This window comes from Poromitra crassiceps, assembly GCF_964638095.1.
Source record: "Poromitra crassiceps genome assembly, chromosome: 13".
Lineage (NCBI taxonomy): Eukaryota > Metazoa > Chordata > Actinopteri > Beryciformes > Melamphaidae > Poromitra > Poromitra crassiceps.
The window spans coordinates 41162112-41180270 of NC_139644.1; the positions used below are offsets into that span (position 1 = coordinate 41162112).

The 18159-nt window shown below is 42.6% G+C and overlaps 1 protein-coding gene and 1 long non-coding RNA gene across 2 annotated transcripts in view; both read left to right on the forward strand.

Moving 5' to 3' along the window:
* Window positions 1-327: 327 nt before the first annotated feature.
* On the forward strand, window positions 328-1371 carry LOC310788734. The gene is made up of 3 exons (XR_014553304.1): window positions 328-648; window positions 879-1032; window positions 1150-1371. It is a non-coding gene; the product is annotated as an uncharacterized lncRNA (long non-coding RNA).
* A 2174-nt stretch (window positions 1372-3545) lies between these two features.
* The window catches only part of LOC310788564 (DNA (cytosine-5)-methyltransferase 3B-like), a gene marked incomplete at both ends in the record, with an annotated part of 66851 nt that continues 52237 nt past the window's right edge, over window positions 3546-18159 (forward strand). Inside the window, one exon of the mRNA XM_083650097.1 lies at window positions 3546-3638. Coding sequence (XP_083506223.1) covers window positions 3546-3638 — 93 coding nt within the window. The remainder of the gene's footprint in view (window positions 3639-18159) is intronic.

Consider the following 18159-nt stretch of genomic DNA (forward strand, 5'->3'; position numbering starts at 1 on the left):
TTGTCATCCCTAGCTGGTTGTAAACTACTAGCTGCAGTAGCTGGATCTAAGTTCCTGGCTGGTTCTGATGCTTAGGGATGGGTACCGAACTCGGTACTTTTACAGGCACCGACCGAAAGTGGGCGGTACTACCGAGTATCAGTTCACATGACATGAAACGGTACCTCATTTCGGTACTTTTTTTTTCTTTCTATTATAATTTAAAAATGTCGGTACTTGAACGCATCTCAGTGATACAAAGACAGCGAGCGAGATAGAAATTCCGACGCAAACTTGAAGGCAACAAACACGAGGGTGGGTTACGTCATCACGTCACTGCCAAAACAAGCTGAAGAGAAGAAGATGGCCTCTCGCTTGCGGTCCACTTCACAAAGATAGACTCAGACAACGCTCGCTGTAACATTTGCGATGCGAAGTGCAAAGCTGGCCAGGGGAACACCTCTAACTTGAGGAAACACTTGGTCAAGCATAAAATCTTTTTAAATGCGGAAGACTGTAAAGTGTTCGATAGCCTGAGGGTGGACGCTGCATCCACCAGCAGCAAAGCACCTACAGCCAGCAGCTCCTCTGCTTCGTTAGCTGAAACGGACAACGACGACGACGAAACTTCAAGTGTCACAAGTGAGGCGTCGACTTCTTCAACATCAGGTAACGTCATTTAATTAGCTAACGTTAAATACACGTTAACGTGTATTTAACGTTAACGTTAACGTTACGATTTCAGACGGGCTGCCCTCTGAAATCGTAACGTTAGCTGGATAGTTGTAGCTTATAGCTTAGCATGTTTAGTAGCGTAACTAGCGTTGCTAACGTTATTATTATCCTCAGTTCGTGTCACCGTGAGACGTTCAACGTTACACTCTTGCTTTCTTTGCTAGGCCACCGTGTGAGAGTCGCACAGGAGACACCCTTCACCCTGGCGAAGAAAGCAGCTTTACCCCGGCAGAAAGTAAATGAGTGCCACAGGGCAGTGACTGCCTTCATTGTAAAAGGCATGTTGCCCTTCGCAACGGTGGAGTCTCCATGGTTCAGGTAAATTATTTATTTATGTATAAATGGGTGATAATGTGTGTGTGTGTGTGTGTGTGTGTGATATTCATAGAGTAAGCTAAGTTACTAACAATAGTTATTTTTATTGTCTATATATAGGGAGATGACAGGGACCCTGAACCCAAAATACTCCCCTCCCTCCAGAGACCTTCTCACAAACACACTTATCCCAGCTTGGTATCGTGTTGAGAAGAAGAATGTGAAGGAGGAACTCAGGGCAGTTGACCATATTGCAGTGACCGCTGATGGATGGAGCAGTGTGGCACAAGACCATTACCTGCAACAAGTAAACTCTTGGTTTGGGAGGGAAGAGGGAGGGAGGGAGGGGTTTTATTTTGTTGGGTGCTGCTGCTAAACAAAAAAAAATCTAAATAAAGAACAATGTTGAAATTGAGAAGTTTGGACTTATTTGTTTTACAACTGTACATTTTTGTTGTTGCAAAAAAAAAAAAAATTATCGAAAGTATCGAAAAAGGTACCGTTTTTGGTACCGTACCGAATTCCAGGTACCGGTACCGTACCGGTATCGATTCAAATGTGAACGGTACCCAACCCTACTGATGCTCCACAGTCCTCTCCACCATCTTCTGTTTTCATCGGTTCAGTTGAGCTTCTGGCTAGAGCCTCTGCCTCTCTGTTCTCCTCAGTGTGGCTTTGATGAAGCTGTGGGGACTGAGGTTTCTCTTCATCATCTTCACTCTTCACAGGGACAGGAGTGACTGGGAACGTGGTGATATGGGCCTCCTCCAGCCCTTGAAGCTGCTCTCCCTCGTGACTGATCCAGAGTTCCTCCTCTTCCTCTTTAATGTGCGGGGGCTCTGGTTTCTCCTGAAGCTGCTCTCCCTCCTGAAGGATCCAGAGTTCCTCCTCTTCCTCTTTAATGTGTGGGGGGTCTCGGTTCTCCTGAAGCTGCTCTCCCTCCTGATGGATCCAGAGTTCCTCTTTAATGTGTGGGCGCTCTTGGTCCTCCTGGTCCAGACTGCAGATCCACTCCTGCTGCTCAGTGGGAGCCTCTTCTTTAATGACCAACAGCTGCTGGAGGTCTGGAGGCAAGACTTCTCTGTGTAACCGCAATGCGTCCAGCAGTTTTCCTTGCCGGTCGATCTCCTCTCTTGAACGAGTAGCCTCCTCTTCGTACTCTGCTATCATTCTTTCAAACAGTCCAAATATCTCTTCAACCGCCGCAGTTAGGCTGGACTTTATACATTTTCATTTTCACACAGTGACAGGAACGTTCCCTCCCGAACTATTTACTGACAACCGTTATCATTCAAAGCTCCAATAGCTTCACAGCTAACTTCGTTAGCTTCACAGCTAAACCATTCACCTGAGTCCCATAAGAGAGGAGCTTCTTCTTCCCCTCAGAGTTAAATGGGGCCCCGGTTCCACGTTATATATTCGTGCTCATATCTCCGAACATACGATCTTGTGTTTGTAAATTAAACTTCTGAAGTACCGAGGATATAACCGGGAAATAATACGCTACTGCTACTCCTTTCAAGAACGGACGTGAAGGTTGGTGTTTTATGGCGTTTGGCTGCCAAGCCAACTTAAGAGGTGCATTACCGCCACCAACTGGACTGGAGTGTGTAGTGCAGGAGATTATGAAACAACTCATAGATTCGTGAACGTTTGTGATGTACTTTGAAGGGCGAATATATTTAAATAGTCTAATTGAATAGTATCAGCTTCATTTTATGCATTCAAACATAGGCTATATACTTCCTGGAAGTATGTTCCTATATTTTGACCATTATGTGAGTGAAAGCAGAAGTAGCTCGAGGGTCTGATGTATTATTTGTTATTAAAGTCATCTGATCTGAAAAAAAGCAAAGTTACATTACACTTACATTTGTATTGTATTTCTATTTTTGTGTTGCATTGTGTGTCAGGTGACCTCTCTGTGTGTGTTGCATTGTGGGTCAGGTGACCTCTCTGTGTGTGTTGCATTGTGTGTCAGGTGGCCTCTCTGTGTGTGTTGCATTGTGTGTCATGTGGCCTCTGTGTGTGTTGCATTGTGTGTCAGGTGGCCTTTCTGTGTGTGTTGGATTGTGTGTCAGGTGGCCTCTCTGTGTGTGTTGCATTGTGTGTCATGTGGCCTCTGTGTGTGTTGCATTGTGTGTCAGGTGGTCTCTCTGTGTGTGTTGCATTGTGTGTCATGTGGTCTCTCTGTGTGTGTTGCATTGTGGGTCAGGTGGCTTCTCTGTGTGTGTTGCATTGTGTGTCAGGTGACCTCTCTGTGTGTGTTGCATTGTGTGTCAGGTGACCTCTCTGTGTGTGTGTTGCATTGTGGGTCAGGTGGCCTCTCTGTGTGTGTTGCATTGTGGGTCAGGTGGCCTTTCTGTGTGTGTTGCATTGTGTGTCAGGTGACCTCTCTGTGTGTGTTGCATTGTGTGTCAGGTGACCTCTCTGTGTGTGTGTTGCATTATGTGTCAGGTGGTCTCTCTGTGTGTGTTGCATTGTGGGTCAGGTGACCTCTCTCTGTGTGTTGCATTATGTGTCAGGTGACCTCTCTGTGTGAGGAGCAGCGTCTGCTGACTGAGGCTCTCAGGGCCCATGAGCCCTTCTGTCCCATCATGCACTGTATTGTAGGCAGAGAGATAACAGACTATCTGTATTGTAGGTAGAGAGATAACAGACTATCTGTATTGTAGGCAGAGAGATAACAGACTATCTATATTGTAGGCAGAGAGATAACAGACTATCTGTATTGTAGGTAGAGAGATAACAGACTATCTGTATTGTAGGTAGAGAGATAACAGTCTATCTGTATTTGGCGGACTGCATAATCGGGCACGTCGGGCAAATGCCCGGTGGCCTGGCCTGGCCTGGCCTGCCAAAAAAAAAAAAAAAAAAAAAAAAAAAAAAAAAAAAAAAAATTTTGCAGGCCAGGCCAGGCCACTCACTGAACAGCAGGCCAGGCGCCGCCTACTGGTTTACTAGTGGTTTTATTACTTTATTCAGGTTTAAAGTGGGTGCATCTCATTGTAAAATTGGACTTGGCCCAAATTGGGCTTCAAACGGCCCAAATTGGGCTTCAAACGGCCCAAATCGGGCTTCAAACAGCCCAAATCTGGCTTTAAACGACCGAAATCTGGCTTCAAACGGCCCAAATTGAGCTTCAAACGCCCCAAATTTTCCGCCGCCGCCCTTCGGACGCCGGCACGCGCGTCGGCCCGTATCGGCCTGGCCTGCTTTGTATCTAATGCCCGGCCTGAATTATGATCCCAGTCCGCCCCTGATTGTAGGTAGAGAGATAACAGACTATCTGTATTGTAGGTAGAGAGATAACAGACTATCTGTATTGTAGGCAGAGAGATAACAGACTATCTGTATTGTAGGCAGAGAGATAACATACTATCTGTATTGTAGGCAGAGAGATAACAGACTATCTGTATTTTAGGCAGAGAGATAACAGACTATCTGTATTGTAGGCAGAGAGATAACAGACTATCTGTATTGTAGGCAGAGAGATAACAGACTATCTGTATTGTAGGCATAGAGATAACAGACTATCTGTATTGTAGGCAGAGAGATAACAGACTATCTGTATTGTAGGCAGAGAGATAACAGACTATCTGTATTGTAGGCAGAGAGATAACAGACTATCTGTATTGTAGGCAGAGAGATAACAGACTATCTGTATTGTAGGCAGAGAGATAACAGACTATCTGTATTGTAGGCAGAGAGATAACAGACTATCTGTATTGTAGGCAGAGAGATAACAGACTATCTGTATTGTAGGCAGAGAGATAACAGACTATCTGTATTGTAGGCAGAGAGATAACAGACTATCTGTATTGTAGGCAGAGAGATAACAGTCTATCTGTATTGTAGGCAGAGAGATAACAGACTATCTGTATTGTAGGCAGAGAGATAACAGACTATCTGTATTTTAGGCAGAGAGATAACAGACTATCGATAGTTGCAGCCCTAGTCCCCAGCTGAAAAAGGTCCAAAGCCTAAACTGTGATTTCTCAAATAGTACAAAAGACATTTTAAAGCTGAATTAAGCTCATCAGTTGTTTAACATTTAAATGGAGTGTCTAGCTTAAAGCATGGAGTAGTTACAGTTCAAAGAGGGCATGGTTTCACCATGAACTGCTGTTTCAAACCAACAGCAGTTGCACGCTGGTAGTCTGTGGAAGCCGTTTGGTTACCAACATCCTGGTCCCTCCTATATCCTAAATTAGGCTTATAGGCCCTAAGTAACTCATTTAACTGTCAAATCCAACACAAGTTGGTAAAATGTATTATAGCCTATGCCAGGGGTGCCCAACATTTTTACACTTCAGATCTACTTTGACACTTTTTCAATCTATACTTCATAACTACTAAGTGTGGGTAGATATGACCATAAATGACATGCTGTTTATCATTTCAATGATAAGCAATAATAAACAATGAAAACAGCATTTCTTCATGTATTTAAATTGTCCGTTTGCAATAAACATTCACTGACTGAATGTGGGACAATGGCACTACAGAGTTAACTTAATACCGCCCCATCTGGCGGAGTCAGGTTACTACAGAGTTAACTCAATACCGCCCCATCTGGCGGAGTCAGGTTACTACAGAGTTAACTCAATACTGCCCCATCTGGCGGAGTCAGGTTACTACAGAGTTACAATCATGATCCAAAAAACATTTTGGGATCTACCCTGAGATCACTGGCCTTAGCCTAGTTGTGTGTGTGTGTGTGTGTGTGTGTGTGTGTGTGTGTGTGTGTATTTTGTAAGTAGTGTGTAGCCTACTAGGGGGCCCTGTCAAAATTGCTTGCACTGGGGCCCGTCATGACTACCCTACGCTACTGAATTCTAGGTAGACTCTCTGTAGTGTAGGCGGACTATCCAAATAAATTACCAGTTTTTTCTCCATAAAAATGTGTTTTACAGCCCTCATAACTTAGGTCAGCAGCACAGCTTGTAACCTCCTTTATTACTAACTTCTTCTTGCATAGTCCACTTTCTCATGTGAAGCTCTGTCTGCCGGCAGGAGGTCTGACTGCTGTGTCTGGTCAGGATCAAACAGGCCAAACTGCTTTGCCCCCTGTTGTCCACCAGAGTAGACTAGAGGGTCACCTCACCTAGAAAATGTGGGTTCATTTGTTTGGGATGAGGACATATTGGGTCGGTTCATTTTCCTCTCATTATCCTGTATTCAGAAATTTATTATAGGCACAATTAACAACTAAACAACAAGGCTTTTAATATTTTGTTTATTTGTGATTTCTTTATAGGGACAGCACTTCATATTCATCATTAACTACATGACAGAGGAAATGACAACGCATCGTGTCTAAGGCCTCCAAGATCACCAGTTCTGCCCTCCCCTCAATCCAATCCATATACCACCAGCGTGTTTCAAAATGGCCATAAAAGATCATCTCTGACCTCTCCCATCCTGCAAAGCAGCTATTCCACACCCTCCCCTCTGGGAGGCGTCTCAGGTCACTTGCCACAAAATCCAGCCGTTTTAAAAACAGCTTCTTTCCCACAGCAATGAGAAAACTCAACTCCCTCCATTAACCACAAGGACTTACTGCACTGTGTCTACTGTATGTGGCTCTAAGTGTGTCTCGTCAATGGTTTTGTTAATTGGTTGTTGTTGTTTGCTGTAATTGCACTGTTATTGGTTTTGTCTGGATGCACTTTATTGTGAAGCACTTATGATGCAGTGTCTATTTTTACATCCTGTATGTACAGAAAACAAATACTGGTCATGTGGCAATTAAAGTTCTATTCTTATTCTATTCTACACTACTAGGTTATATACATCTTATAATATACACACAAACACATGTATCTTAGCTCTTGGTTTTGCTTTGATGTGACTCGTTAGCTGTGTTTGGTGTTGTAGGGATGGGGAACGATCAAACACGTTATGTTTTCACTAAATCTGGAACCTAACTAAGCGTTATTGTACCAGCAAACACTGCAACAGGAAGTAAGCTGGGGGCAAATTAGAAGGATTGTTGTTGAATTGAAACCATAGTGAATCAAATTAACAATTGAGAATTCAGACACTAGGAAAACTTTTATTGATTTATTTCACGTTTATTTAACCAGATAAAAAGCAACTGAGATAGAAATCTCTTTTACGATGCTGACCTGGCCAAGAAGGCAGCAACAATGACACGTCAGGGCATGACAAAGACAATACTCACAACATGGAAAACAATGAAAACAGAGAAAACATTGAAACAAACACAAAAGCACATGACAGAAGATAACGGGTTCTAAATGACACATTTCTACAGGAGCAGCTAATGGTGAGGAGCTCACTGAGCTTTTGTTTGAAACTAGACAAAGAAAGAAGAGGATCCAGTTGAAGTGGAACTTGCAGGTCGTTCCAGGACCAAGGGCCAAAATAACACACTCCTTTTTCCAGCCTCGGTCCTCACACTTCAACTTGGCACCTTAAAACCAAGCCAAGTGCTGGATCTGAGTCTGTAGGAGTTGTGTACCGCCATCAACTTGGAGCAGATGTAGCAGGGTAACATGTCTAAGATGACTTTATACATTCAAATGTGCCAATGCTGCATCCTGCGACCTGTGAGGGTTAACCAATCAGAGAATATCAAATCCAATGGTGATTCCTATAAGCTGAGTTAGATCATATATCTCAGAGCAGCATGATAAAGTAAGTCAAGTATGGCCATGGCAGTGGGGCAAACACGTGCACGTGTACACACACACACACACACACACACACACACACACACACACACACGTATATAACACTCAAATCCCCCCTCCACCACAGATAGCAATTCAATGTTTATTCTCCTCTGTGAATTATCATGTGTGTCTTCAAGGATCCTTTTTTACCAAAACCTTTACCACAGATTGAGCAAGTAAATTGTTTCTCTCCTGTGTGGATTATCATGTGTGTCTTCAAGTTTGATTTATGACCAAAACCTTTACCACAGACTGAGCAATGAAATTGTTTATCTCCTGTGTGGACTATCATGTGTTTCTTCAAGCTTGATTTATGACCAAAACCTTTACCACAGACTGAGCAATTAAATTGTGTCTCACCTGTGTGGACTGTAATCATGTGTGAGTTCAAGTTTCCTTTTTGAGCAAAACCTTTACCACAGACTGAGCAATGAAATTGTTTATCTCCTGTGTGGATTATCATGTGTTTCTTCAAGCTTGATTTATGACCAAAACCTTTACCACAGACAGAGCAAATAAATTGTTTCTCTCCTGTGTGGACTATCATGTGTGTCTCCAAGTGTCCTTTATGACCAAAACCTTTACCACAGACTGAGCACATAAAAATCTTCTCACCTGTGTGGACTATCACGTGTCTGTTAAAGTCTCCTTTTCGACCAAAACCTTTACCACAGACTGAGCAATGAAATTGTTTATCTCCTGTGTGGACTATCATGTGTGTCTTTAAGTTTCCTTTTTCACCAAAACCTTTACCACAGACTGAGCAATGAAATTGTTTATCTCCTGTGTGGACTATCATGTGTGTCTTTAAGTTTGATTTACGGCCAAAACCTTTACCACAGACTGAGCAATTAAATTGTGTCTCACCTGTGTGGACTGTCATGTGTGACTTCAAGTGTCCTTTATGACCAAAACCTTTACCACAGACTGAGCAATGAAATTGTTTATCACCTGTGTGGATTATCATGTGTTTCTCCAAGTTTGCTTCATTACCAAAACTTTGACTACAAACTGAACGACTCAAGCGTTTCTTCCCAAGAACTTCACTGTTTCTCTGAGAGTCTAAACCTGATTGAGGTTCACTAGTTTCCATCCATTCTTCATCACTGTCTTCAGTCTCAGGTTTAGCAGAGTCTGAAGTCTTGTCATCCCTAGCTGGTTGTAAACTACTAGCTGCAGTAGCTGGATCTAAGTTCCTGGATGGTTCTGATGCTCCACAGTCCTCTCCACCATCTTCTGTTTTTATCGGTTCAGTTGAGCTGCTGGCTAGAGCCTCTGCCTCTCTGTTCTCCTCAGTTTGGCTTTGATGAAGCTGTGGGGACTGAGGTTTCTCTTCATCATCTTCACTCTTCACAGGGACAGGAGTGACTGGGAACTTGGTGATATGGGCCTCCTCCAGCCCTTGAAGCTGCTCTCCCTCGTGACGGATCCAGAGTTCCTCCTCTTCCTCTTTAATGTGTGGGGGGTCTTGGTTCTCCTGAAGCTGCTCTCCCTCCTCACGGATCCAGAGTTCCTCTTGTTCCTCTTTAATGTGTGGGGGCTCTTGGTCCTCCTGGTCCAGACTGCAGATCCACTCCTGCTGCTCAGTGGGAACCTCTTCTTTAATGACCAACAGCTGCTGGAGGTCTGGAGGCAAGACTTCTCTGTGTAACCGCAAAGCGTCCAGCAGTTTTCCTTGCCGGTCGATCTCCTCTCTTGAACGAGTAGCCTCCTCTTCGTACTCTGCTATCATTCTTTCAAACAGTCCAAATATCTCTTCAACAGCCGCAGTTAGCCGCTGCTTCACCACCGCTCTCAGCTTCTGGACTTTAGATATTTTCATTTTCACACAGTGACAGGAACGTTCCCTCCCGAACTATTTACTGACAACCGTTATCATTCAAAGCTCCAATAGCTTCACAGCTAACTTCGTTAGCTTCACAGCTAAACCATTCACCTGAGTCCCATAAGAGAGGAGCTTCTTCTTCCCCTCAGAGTTAAATGGGGCCCCGGTTCCACGTTATATATTTGTGCTCATATCTCCGAACATACGATCTTGTGTTTGTAAATTAAACTTCTGAAGTACCGAGGATATAACCGGGAAATAATACGCTACTGCTACCTTGCTGCTACTCCTTTCAAGAACGGACGTGAAGGTTGGTGTTTTATGGCGTTTCTTCTTCTTCTTCTTCTTTTTTATTTCCGGCAGTGTGGACGCTACTAGGCGTATTACTGCCCTCCACAGGTCAAATGAAATTTGATGTCTTCTTTTTAGTGGAATCTATTTACAGTGCTTATCATATATCCACCCATAGTGCTCCCATTCACGATATATTATATCCATTCTACGACTCAGTCGCCGGGAACTCATCCCTCAGCGCCTTCTCGATCTCCTCTCCGGAAATGTCAACAACATTCAAAAACCTTCTAGCTGCATCCATCATCATCTTAATCTTTTCCTTTTTTCCCTTGATCTGCTCTGTACAATTAATCACCATGGCCATAAATGTCAAAAAACCTTTTTTATCCACACAAATGATTTGTTCAACTCCCTTCTGTTTCTTCTCTGATTCCTTTTCAATTTCTTCCATTTTATCACTCTCATTCTCCACTCTTTTAACAGCTTCAGCATATGACATACCCTTCTCTTTTACCCTAATCTGATTCACTTTCACCTCATTTACTCTCCTTGGGCATTGCTTTGAACCCGCATGATGATCACCATCACAGTGTAGGCACTTTGCCTTGTCTTCCTCTAAACACCTGTCTCTCTCACACTCCTTTCCCCCACATCTCCCACATCTCCGGACCCCTCTACACACAGCAGCAACATGACCATACTCTTGACAGCAATAACATCTCAGCGGTGCTCTTTCAAACGGCCTTACCCTATAACAACAATAATCCACATACACTCTCTCAGGCAACTCTCCATCAAAAGTCAAACACACAGACAAACTCTCCTCCCTTTCCCCCTCATGATATCGTGTCAATCTCTTTGCCTCCAGCACACCCTCCACACTTTCAAACAACTCAGTCTCTACCGACAGAGGCACACCACTCACCACACCCTTCTTCCTTACCTCAGATCCAAGTACAAAACATGTTACAATAGCTGCACTAGCACGTTCACCTCCAGTAGCCCTATTTCTACACGACTTTATTTCCTTTACAGCTTTGTCTCTCTGCTCTTTTGAAACACACTCAATTATAACTAATCCACTTCTTGCTACTCTAACTGACCTTACCTGCCCAAGTACCCTCTCCACAAACTCCCCTACTTTATGTTGATCACTAAATATACCATCCTCTTTCGATGAAACCACCCTCATCCCCACTACAAACTCCTGCTTCTTCCTCACTGCTCGACTACACTCACTATCCGAACCTAACCCTTTCCTCACTTTCTTCACTGACTGACTTGTACCACTTGAAACACTCGACAAACTTTTACGTTTATTCTCAATTCCCCTTTTATCCTGATCATATTCAATTTCGCTCTCGCTCTGACTCTCACTCTCCGACGCCATTTTCTAGCCCTTTTATGGCGTTTGGCTGCCAAGCCAACTTAAGAGGTGCATTACCGCCACCAACTGGACTGGAGTGTGTAGTGCAGGAGATTATGAAACAACTCATAGATTCGTGAACGTTTGTGATGTACTTTGAAAGCCGAAGATATTTAAATAGTCTAATTGAATAGTATCAGCTTTATTTTATGCATTCAAACATAGGCTATATACTTCCTGGAAGTATGTTCCTACATTTTGACCATTATGTGAGTGAAAGCAGAAGTAGTTCGAGGGTCTGATGTATTATTTGTTATTAAAGTCATCTGATCTGAAAAGAAGCAAAGTTACATTACACTTATATTTGTATTGTATTTCTATTTTTGTGTTGCATTGTGTGTCAGGTGACCTCTCTGTGTGTGTGTTGCATTGTGGGTCAGGTGACCTCTCTGTGTGTGTTGCATTGTGTGTCAGGTGGCCTCTCTGTGTGTGTTGCATTGTGTGTCAGGTGGTCTCTCTGTGTGTGTGTGTGTTGCATTGTGGGTCAGGTGGCCTCTCTGTGTGTGTTGCATTGTGTGTCAGGTGGTCTCTCTGTGTGTGTTGCATTGTGGGTCAGGTGGCCTCTCTGTGTGTGTTGCATTGTGGGTCAGGTGACCTCTCTGTGTGTGTTGCATTGTGTGTCAGGTGACCTCTCTGTGTGTGTGTTGCATTGTGTGTCAGGTGGCCTTTCTGTGTGTGTTGCATTGTGTGTCAGGTGGCCTCTCTGTGTGTGTTGCATTGTGTGTCAGGTGACCTCTCTGTGTGTGTTGCATTATGTGTCAGGTGACCTCTCTTTGTGTGTTGCATTGTGTGTCAGGTGACCTCTCTGTGTGTGTTGCATTGTGTGTCAGGTGGCCGTTCTGTGTGTGTTGCATTGTGTGTCAGGTGGCCTCTCTGTGTGTGTTGCATTGTGTGTCAGGTGACCTCTCTGTGTGTGTTGCATTGTGTGTCAGGTGACCTCTCTGTGTGTGTTGCATTGTGTGTCAGGTGACCTCTCTGTGTGTGTTGCATTGTGGGTCAGGTGACCTCTCTGTGTGTGTTGCATTGTGTGTCAGGTGACCTCTCTGTGTGTGTTGCATTGTGTGTCAGGTGACCTCTCTGTGTGTGTTGCATTGTGTGTCAGGTGGTCTCTCTGTGTGTGTTGCATTGTGGGTCAGGTGACCTCTCTGTGTGAGGAGCAGGGTCTGCTGACTGAGGCTCTCAGGGCCCATGAGCCCTTCTGTCCCATCATGCACTGTATTGTAGGCAGAGAGATAACAGACTGTCTGTATTGTAGGCAGAGAGATAACAGACTATCTGTATTGTAGGCAGAGAGATAACAGACTATCTGTATTGTAGGCAGAGAGATAACAGACTATCTGTATTGTAGGCAGAGAGATAACAGACTATCTGTATTGTAGGCAGAGAGATAACAGACTATCTGTATTGTAGGCAGAGATAACAGACTATCTGTATTGTAGGCAGAGAGATAACAGACTATTTGTATTGTAGGTAGAGAGATAACAGACTGTCTGAATTGTAGGCAGAGAGATAACAGACTATCTGTATTGTAGGCAGAGAGATAACAGACTATCTGTATTGTAGGTAGAGAGATAACAGACTATCTGTATTGTAGGCAGAGAGATAACAGACTATCTGTATTGTAGACAGAGAGATAACAGACTATCTGTATTGTAGGCAGAGAGATAACAGACTATCTGTAATATTGTAGGCAGAGAGATAACAGACTGTCTGTATTGTAGGCAGAGAGATAACAGACTATCTGTATTGTAGGCAGAGAGATAACAGACTATCTGTATTGTAGGTAGAGAGATAACAGACTGTCTGTATTGTAGGCAGAGAGATAACAGTCTATCTGTATTGTAGGCAGAGAGATAACAGACTATCTGTATTGTAGGCAGAGAGATAACAGACTATCGATAGTTGCAGCCCTAGTCCCCAGCTGAAAAAGGTCTAAAGCCTAAACTGTGATTTCTCAAATAGTACAAAAGACATTTTAAAGCTGAATTAAGCTCATCAGTTGTTTAACATTTAAATGGAGTGTCTAGCTTAAAGTATGGAGTAGTTACAGTTCAAAGAGGGCATGGTTTCACCATGAACTGCTGTTTCAAACCAACAGCAGTCTGTGGAAGTCGTTTGTTTACCAACATCCTGGTCCCTCCTATATCCTAAATTATGCTTATAGGCCCTAAGTAACTCATTTAACTGTCAAATCCAACACAAGTTGGTAAAATGTATTATAGCCTATGCCAGGGGTGCCCAACATTTTTACACTTCAGATCTACTTTGACACTTTTTCAATCTATACTTCATAACTACTAAGTGTGGGTAGACATGACCATAAATGACATGCTGTTTATCATTTCAATGATAAGCAATAATAATCAATGAAAACAGCATTTCTTCATGTATTTAAATTGTCCGTTTGCAAAAAACATTCACTGACTGAATGTGGGACAATGGCACTACAGAGTTAACTCAATACCGCCCCATCTGGCGGAGTCAGGTTACTACAGAGTTAACTCAATACCGCCCCATCTGGCGGAGTCAGGTTACTACAGAGTTAACTCAATACCGCCCCATCTGGTGGAGTCAGGTTACTACAGAGTTACAATCATGATCCAAAAAACATTTTGGGATCTACCCTGAGATCACTGGCCTATGCCTAGTTGTGTGTGTGTGTGTGTGTGTATTTCGTAAGTAGTGTGTAGCCTACTAGGGGGCCCTGTCAAAATTGCTTGCACTGGGGCCCGTCATGACTACCCTACGCTACTGAATTCTAGGTAGACTCTCTGTAGTGTAGGCGGACTATCCAAATAAATTACCAGTTTTTTCTCCATAAAAATGTGTTTTACAGCCCTCATAACTTAGGTCAGCAGCACAGCTTGTAACCTCCTTTATTACTAACTTCTTCTTGCATAGTCCACTTTCTCATGTGAAGCTCTGACTGCTGGCAGGAGGTCTGACTGCTGTGTCTGGTCAGGATCAAACAGGCCAAACTGCTTTGCCCCCTGTTGTCCACCAGAGTAGACTAGAGGGTCACCTCACCTAGAAAATGTGGGTTCATTTGTTTGGGATGAGGACATATTGGGTCGGTTCATTTTCCTCTCATTATCCTGTATTCAGAAATTGATTATAGGCACAATTAACAACTAAACAACAAGACTTTTAATATTTTGGTTATTTGTGATTTCTTCATAGGGACAGCACTTCATATTCATCATTAACTACATGACAGAGGAAATGACAACGCATCGTGTCTAAGGCCTCCAAGATCACCAGTCCTGCCCTCCCCTCAATCCAATCCATTTACCACCAGCGTGTTTCAAAATGGCCATAAAAGATCATCTCTGACCTCTCCCATCCTGCAAAGCAGCTATTCCACACCCTCCCCTCTGGGAGGCGTCTCAGGTCACTTGCCACAAAATCCAGCCGTTTTAAAAACAGCTTCTTTCCCACAGCAATGAGAAAACTCAACTCCCTCCATTAACCACAAGGACTTACTGCAGTGTGTCTACTGTATGTGGCTCTAAGTGTGTCTCGTCAATGGTTTTGTTAATTGGTTGTTGTTTGCTGTAATTGCACTGTTATTGGTTTTGTCTGGATGCACTTTATTGTGAAGCACTTATGATGCAGTGTCTATTTTTACATCCTGTATGTACAGAAAACAAATACTGGTCATGTGGCAATTAAAGTTCTATTCTTATTCTATTCTACACTACTAGGTTATATACATCTTATAATATACACACAAACATGTATCTTAGCTCTTGGTTTTGCTTTGATGTGACTCGTTAGCTGCGTTTGGTGTTGTAGTGATGGGGAACGATCAAACACGTTATGTTTTCACTAAATCTGGAACCTAACTAAGCGTTATTGTACCAGCAAACACTGCAACAGGAAGTAAGCTGGGGGCAAATTAGAAGGATTGTTGTCGAATTGAAACCATAGTGAATCAAATTAACAGTTGAGAATTCAGACACTAGGAAAACTTTTATTGATTTATTTCACGTTTATTTAACCAGATAAAAAGCAACTGAGATAGAAATCTCTTTTACAATGCTGACCTGGCCAAGAAGGCAGCAACAATGACACGTCAGGGCATGACAAAGACAATACTCACAACATGGAAAACAATGAAAACAGAGAAAACATTGAAACAAACACAAAAGCACATGACAGAAGATAACGGGTTCTAAATGACACATTTCTACAGGAGCAGCTAATGGCGAGGAGCTCACTGAGCTTTTGTTTGAAACTAGACAAAGACAGAAGAGGATCCAGTTGAAGTGGAACTTGCAGGTCGTTCCAGGACCAAGGGCCAAAATAACACACTCCTTTTTCCAGCCTCGGTCCTCACACTTCAACTTGGCACCTTAAAACCAAGCCAAGTGCTGGATCTGAGTCTGTAGGAGTTGTGTACCGCCATCAACTTGGAGCAGATGTAGCAGGGTAACATGTCTAAGATGGCTTTATACATTCAAATTAGGGATGGGCATTTCTAGCAAAAACACTATTCGAAATTCGCTGGCCAAAGTCGACTTTTAATCGAAATTCGAAAATAAAAATAAAAATGTAAAAAAAATTAAAAATGTTTTTTTTTTTTGTGAGTTGCATTGTCTCCCCTGATTCTAAGTCTACAGCTTTCTTAATTAGGTAATATAAAAAGCTTCTGCTGTGGATTTTTAGCTCAAACAAGCATTGCACCACTGAAGTAAAGAACATGTTACATGACATTGGCTGAGTTTCCCAACAAAGAAGCTTCTTAAGAGTTAAGAAGCTTCTTAAGGAGTTAAGAAGCTTCTTAAGGAGTTAAGAAGGCTCCAAAGAAGTGTTTCCCAAACGCCTTCTTAACAGTCGAGAAAAATAAAAAAAATAGAAGGCTCTTAAGAAGCATCTTAACTGGAGCGGCTCACTTGATGGCACTCTGAGCCCAGCAGTGGGCCACGACTCAGTGGTTGAGAAACACTGTTAACACCTAATCATGGTCATGTTAAACTTTATTAAACATTATTTATTTCAGACATGGACTGCAGTTCAAATTGCTTTATATAGACAGCATACAACAAAACAGAGAAACACTACAGAATTTAAGCGACCTTGGGTTCTGTGAAAGGTGCTATATAAATCCACAACATTATAAAAGGAATCCATTCTGATTAGAGAAATATAGCCTACGGTAAAACATTTAAAACACAAGTAACCATACATACAGGGGAGTTTTTCAAGTGTTCCCCAATTTTAAACACTAAAGGGTGCATGAAAGAAAGGAAAAAGGGAAAAACACAAGAGGAACAGTGGACACAAGTATCTCCTTTTGCCTGATGCGGCTGGATCTGCCAGTGTTTTGTCATTAAGAAGGTGTTAAGAAGGCTCCAGACCCTTCTTACAAAACCTTCTTAACGAAAGATCATCTTAGCGCTAAGAAGCTTTTGGGAAACGCAGCCTTCTTAACGGAGGATAATTGGAAGATAATTTTAGGCTAAGAAGCAATCGGGAAACGCGTTGGCTTCGTTGGCTTCTTACGGGAGCCTTAAGAAGGGTCAAAGAAGCTTCTTAGCGCTAAGAAGCTTTTGGGAAACGCATGCCTTCGTAAAGAAGCAATTGGGAAACGCGTTTGCTTCTTAAGGGGGCCTTAAGAAGGGTTGAATTAGCTTCTTAGCGCAAAGAAGCTTTTGGGAAACCCAGCCATTGACATTTTCGAAAATAAAAAACAGTTTTGACAATCATGAGTGGTTCATTAAATATTTAGTAGGCTCAGGTCTGAGTGCCAAAGGGGTGCCAAAGTCACCCCCTCTCCCTCTTCATGGGATTTCATCCGCCATTCATTTTTCCATAAACCTTGCTTAAAATGCTTATAAAAATTGTTTTATTTGCTCAAACCAAGCGATTCGACTATACTTAGAATCAGGGGAGACAATGCAACATTTCACCAAAAAAAAAAAAAAAAAAAAAAAAAAAAATCGAATTTCGAATTTCAATAATAAAAGTCGACCTTGATAATAACAACGATTATTCGAAAATTCGAAATTCGATGCCCATCCCTAATTCAAATGTGACAATGCTGCATCCTGTGAGGGTTAACCAATCAGAGAACATGAAATCCAATGGTGATTCCTATAAGCTGAGTTAGATCATATATCTCAGAGCAGAATGATAAAGTAAGTCAAGTATGGCCAGGGCAGTGGGGCAAACACGCGTACGTGTACACACACACACACACACACACACACACACACACACACACACACACACGCGTATGCATATAAACAACTCAAATCCCCCCTCCACCACAGATAGCAATTCAATGTTTACTCTCCTGTGTGGATTATCATGTGTGTTTTCAAGGATCCTTTATGACCAAAACCTTTACCACAGAGTGAGCAATTAAATTGTTTATCTCCTGTGTGGACTATCATGTGTGTCTTCAAGTTTGCTTTAAGAGCAAAACCTTTACCACAGACTGAGCAAATAAATTGTTTCTCTCCTGTGTGGAGTATCATGTGTGTCTTCAAGTTTGATTTACGGCCAAAGCCTTTACCACAGACTGAGCAATTAATTTGTGTCTCACCTGTGTGGAGTATCATGTGTGTCTTCAAGCTGTATTTACGGCCAAAACCTTTACCACAGACTGAGCAATGAAATTGTTTATCTCCTGTGTGGACTGTCATGTGTGACTTTAAGTCTCCTTTACGACCAAAACCTTTACCACAGACTGAGCAATGAAATTGTTTATCTCCTGTGTGGACTGTCATGTGTGTCTTCAAGCTTGATTTTTGACCAAAACCTTTACCACAGACTGAGCAATGAAATTGTTTATCTCCTGTGTGGACTGTCATGTGTGACTTCAAGTGTCCTTTATGACCAAAACCTTTACCACAGACTGAGCAATGAAATTGTTTATC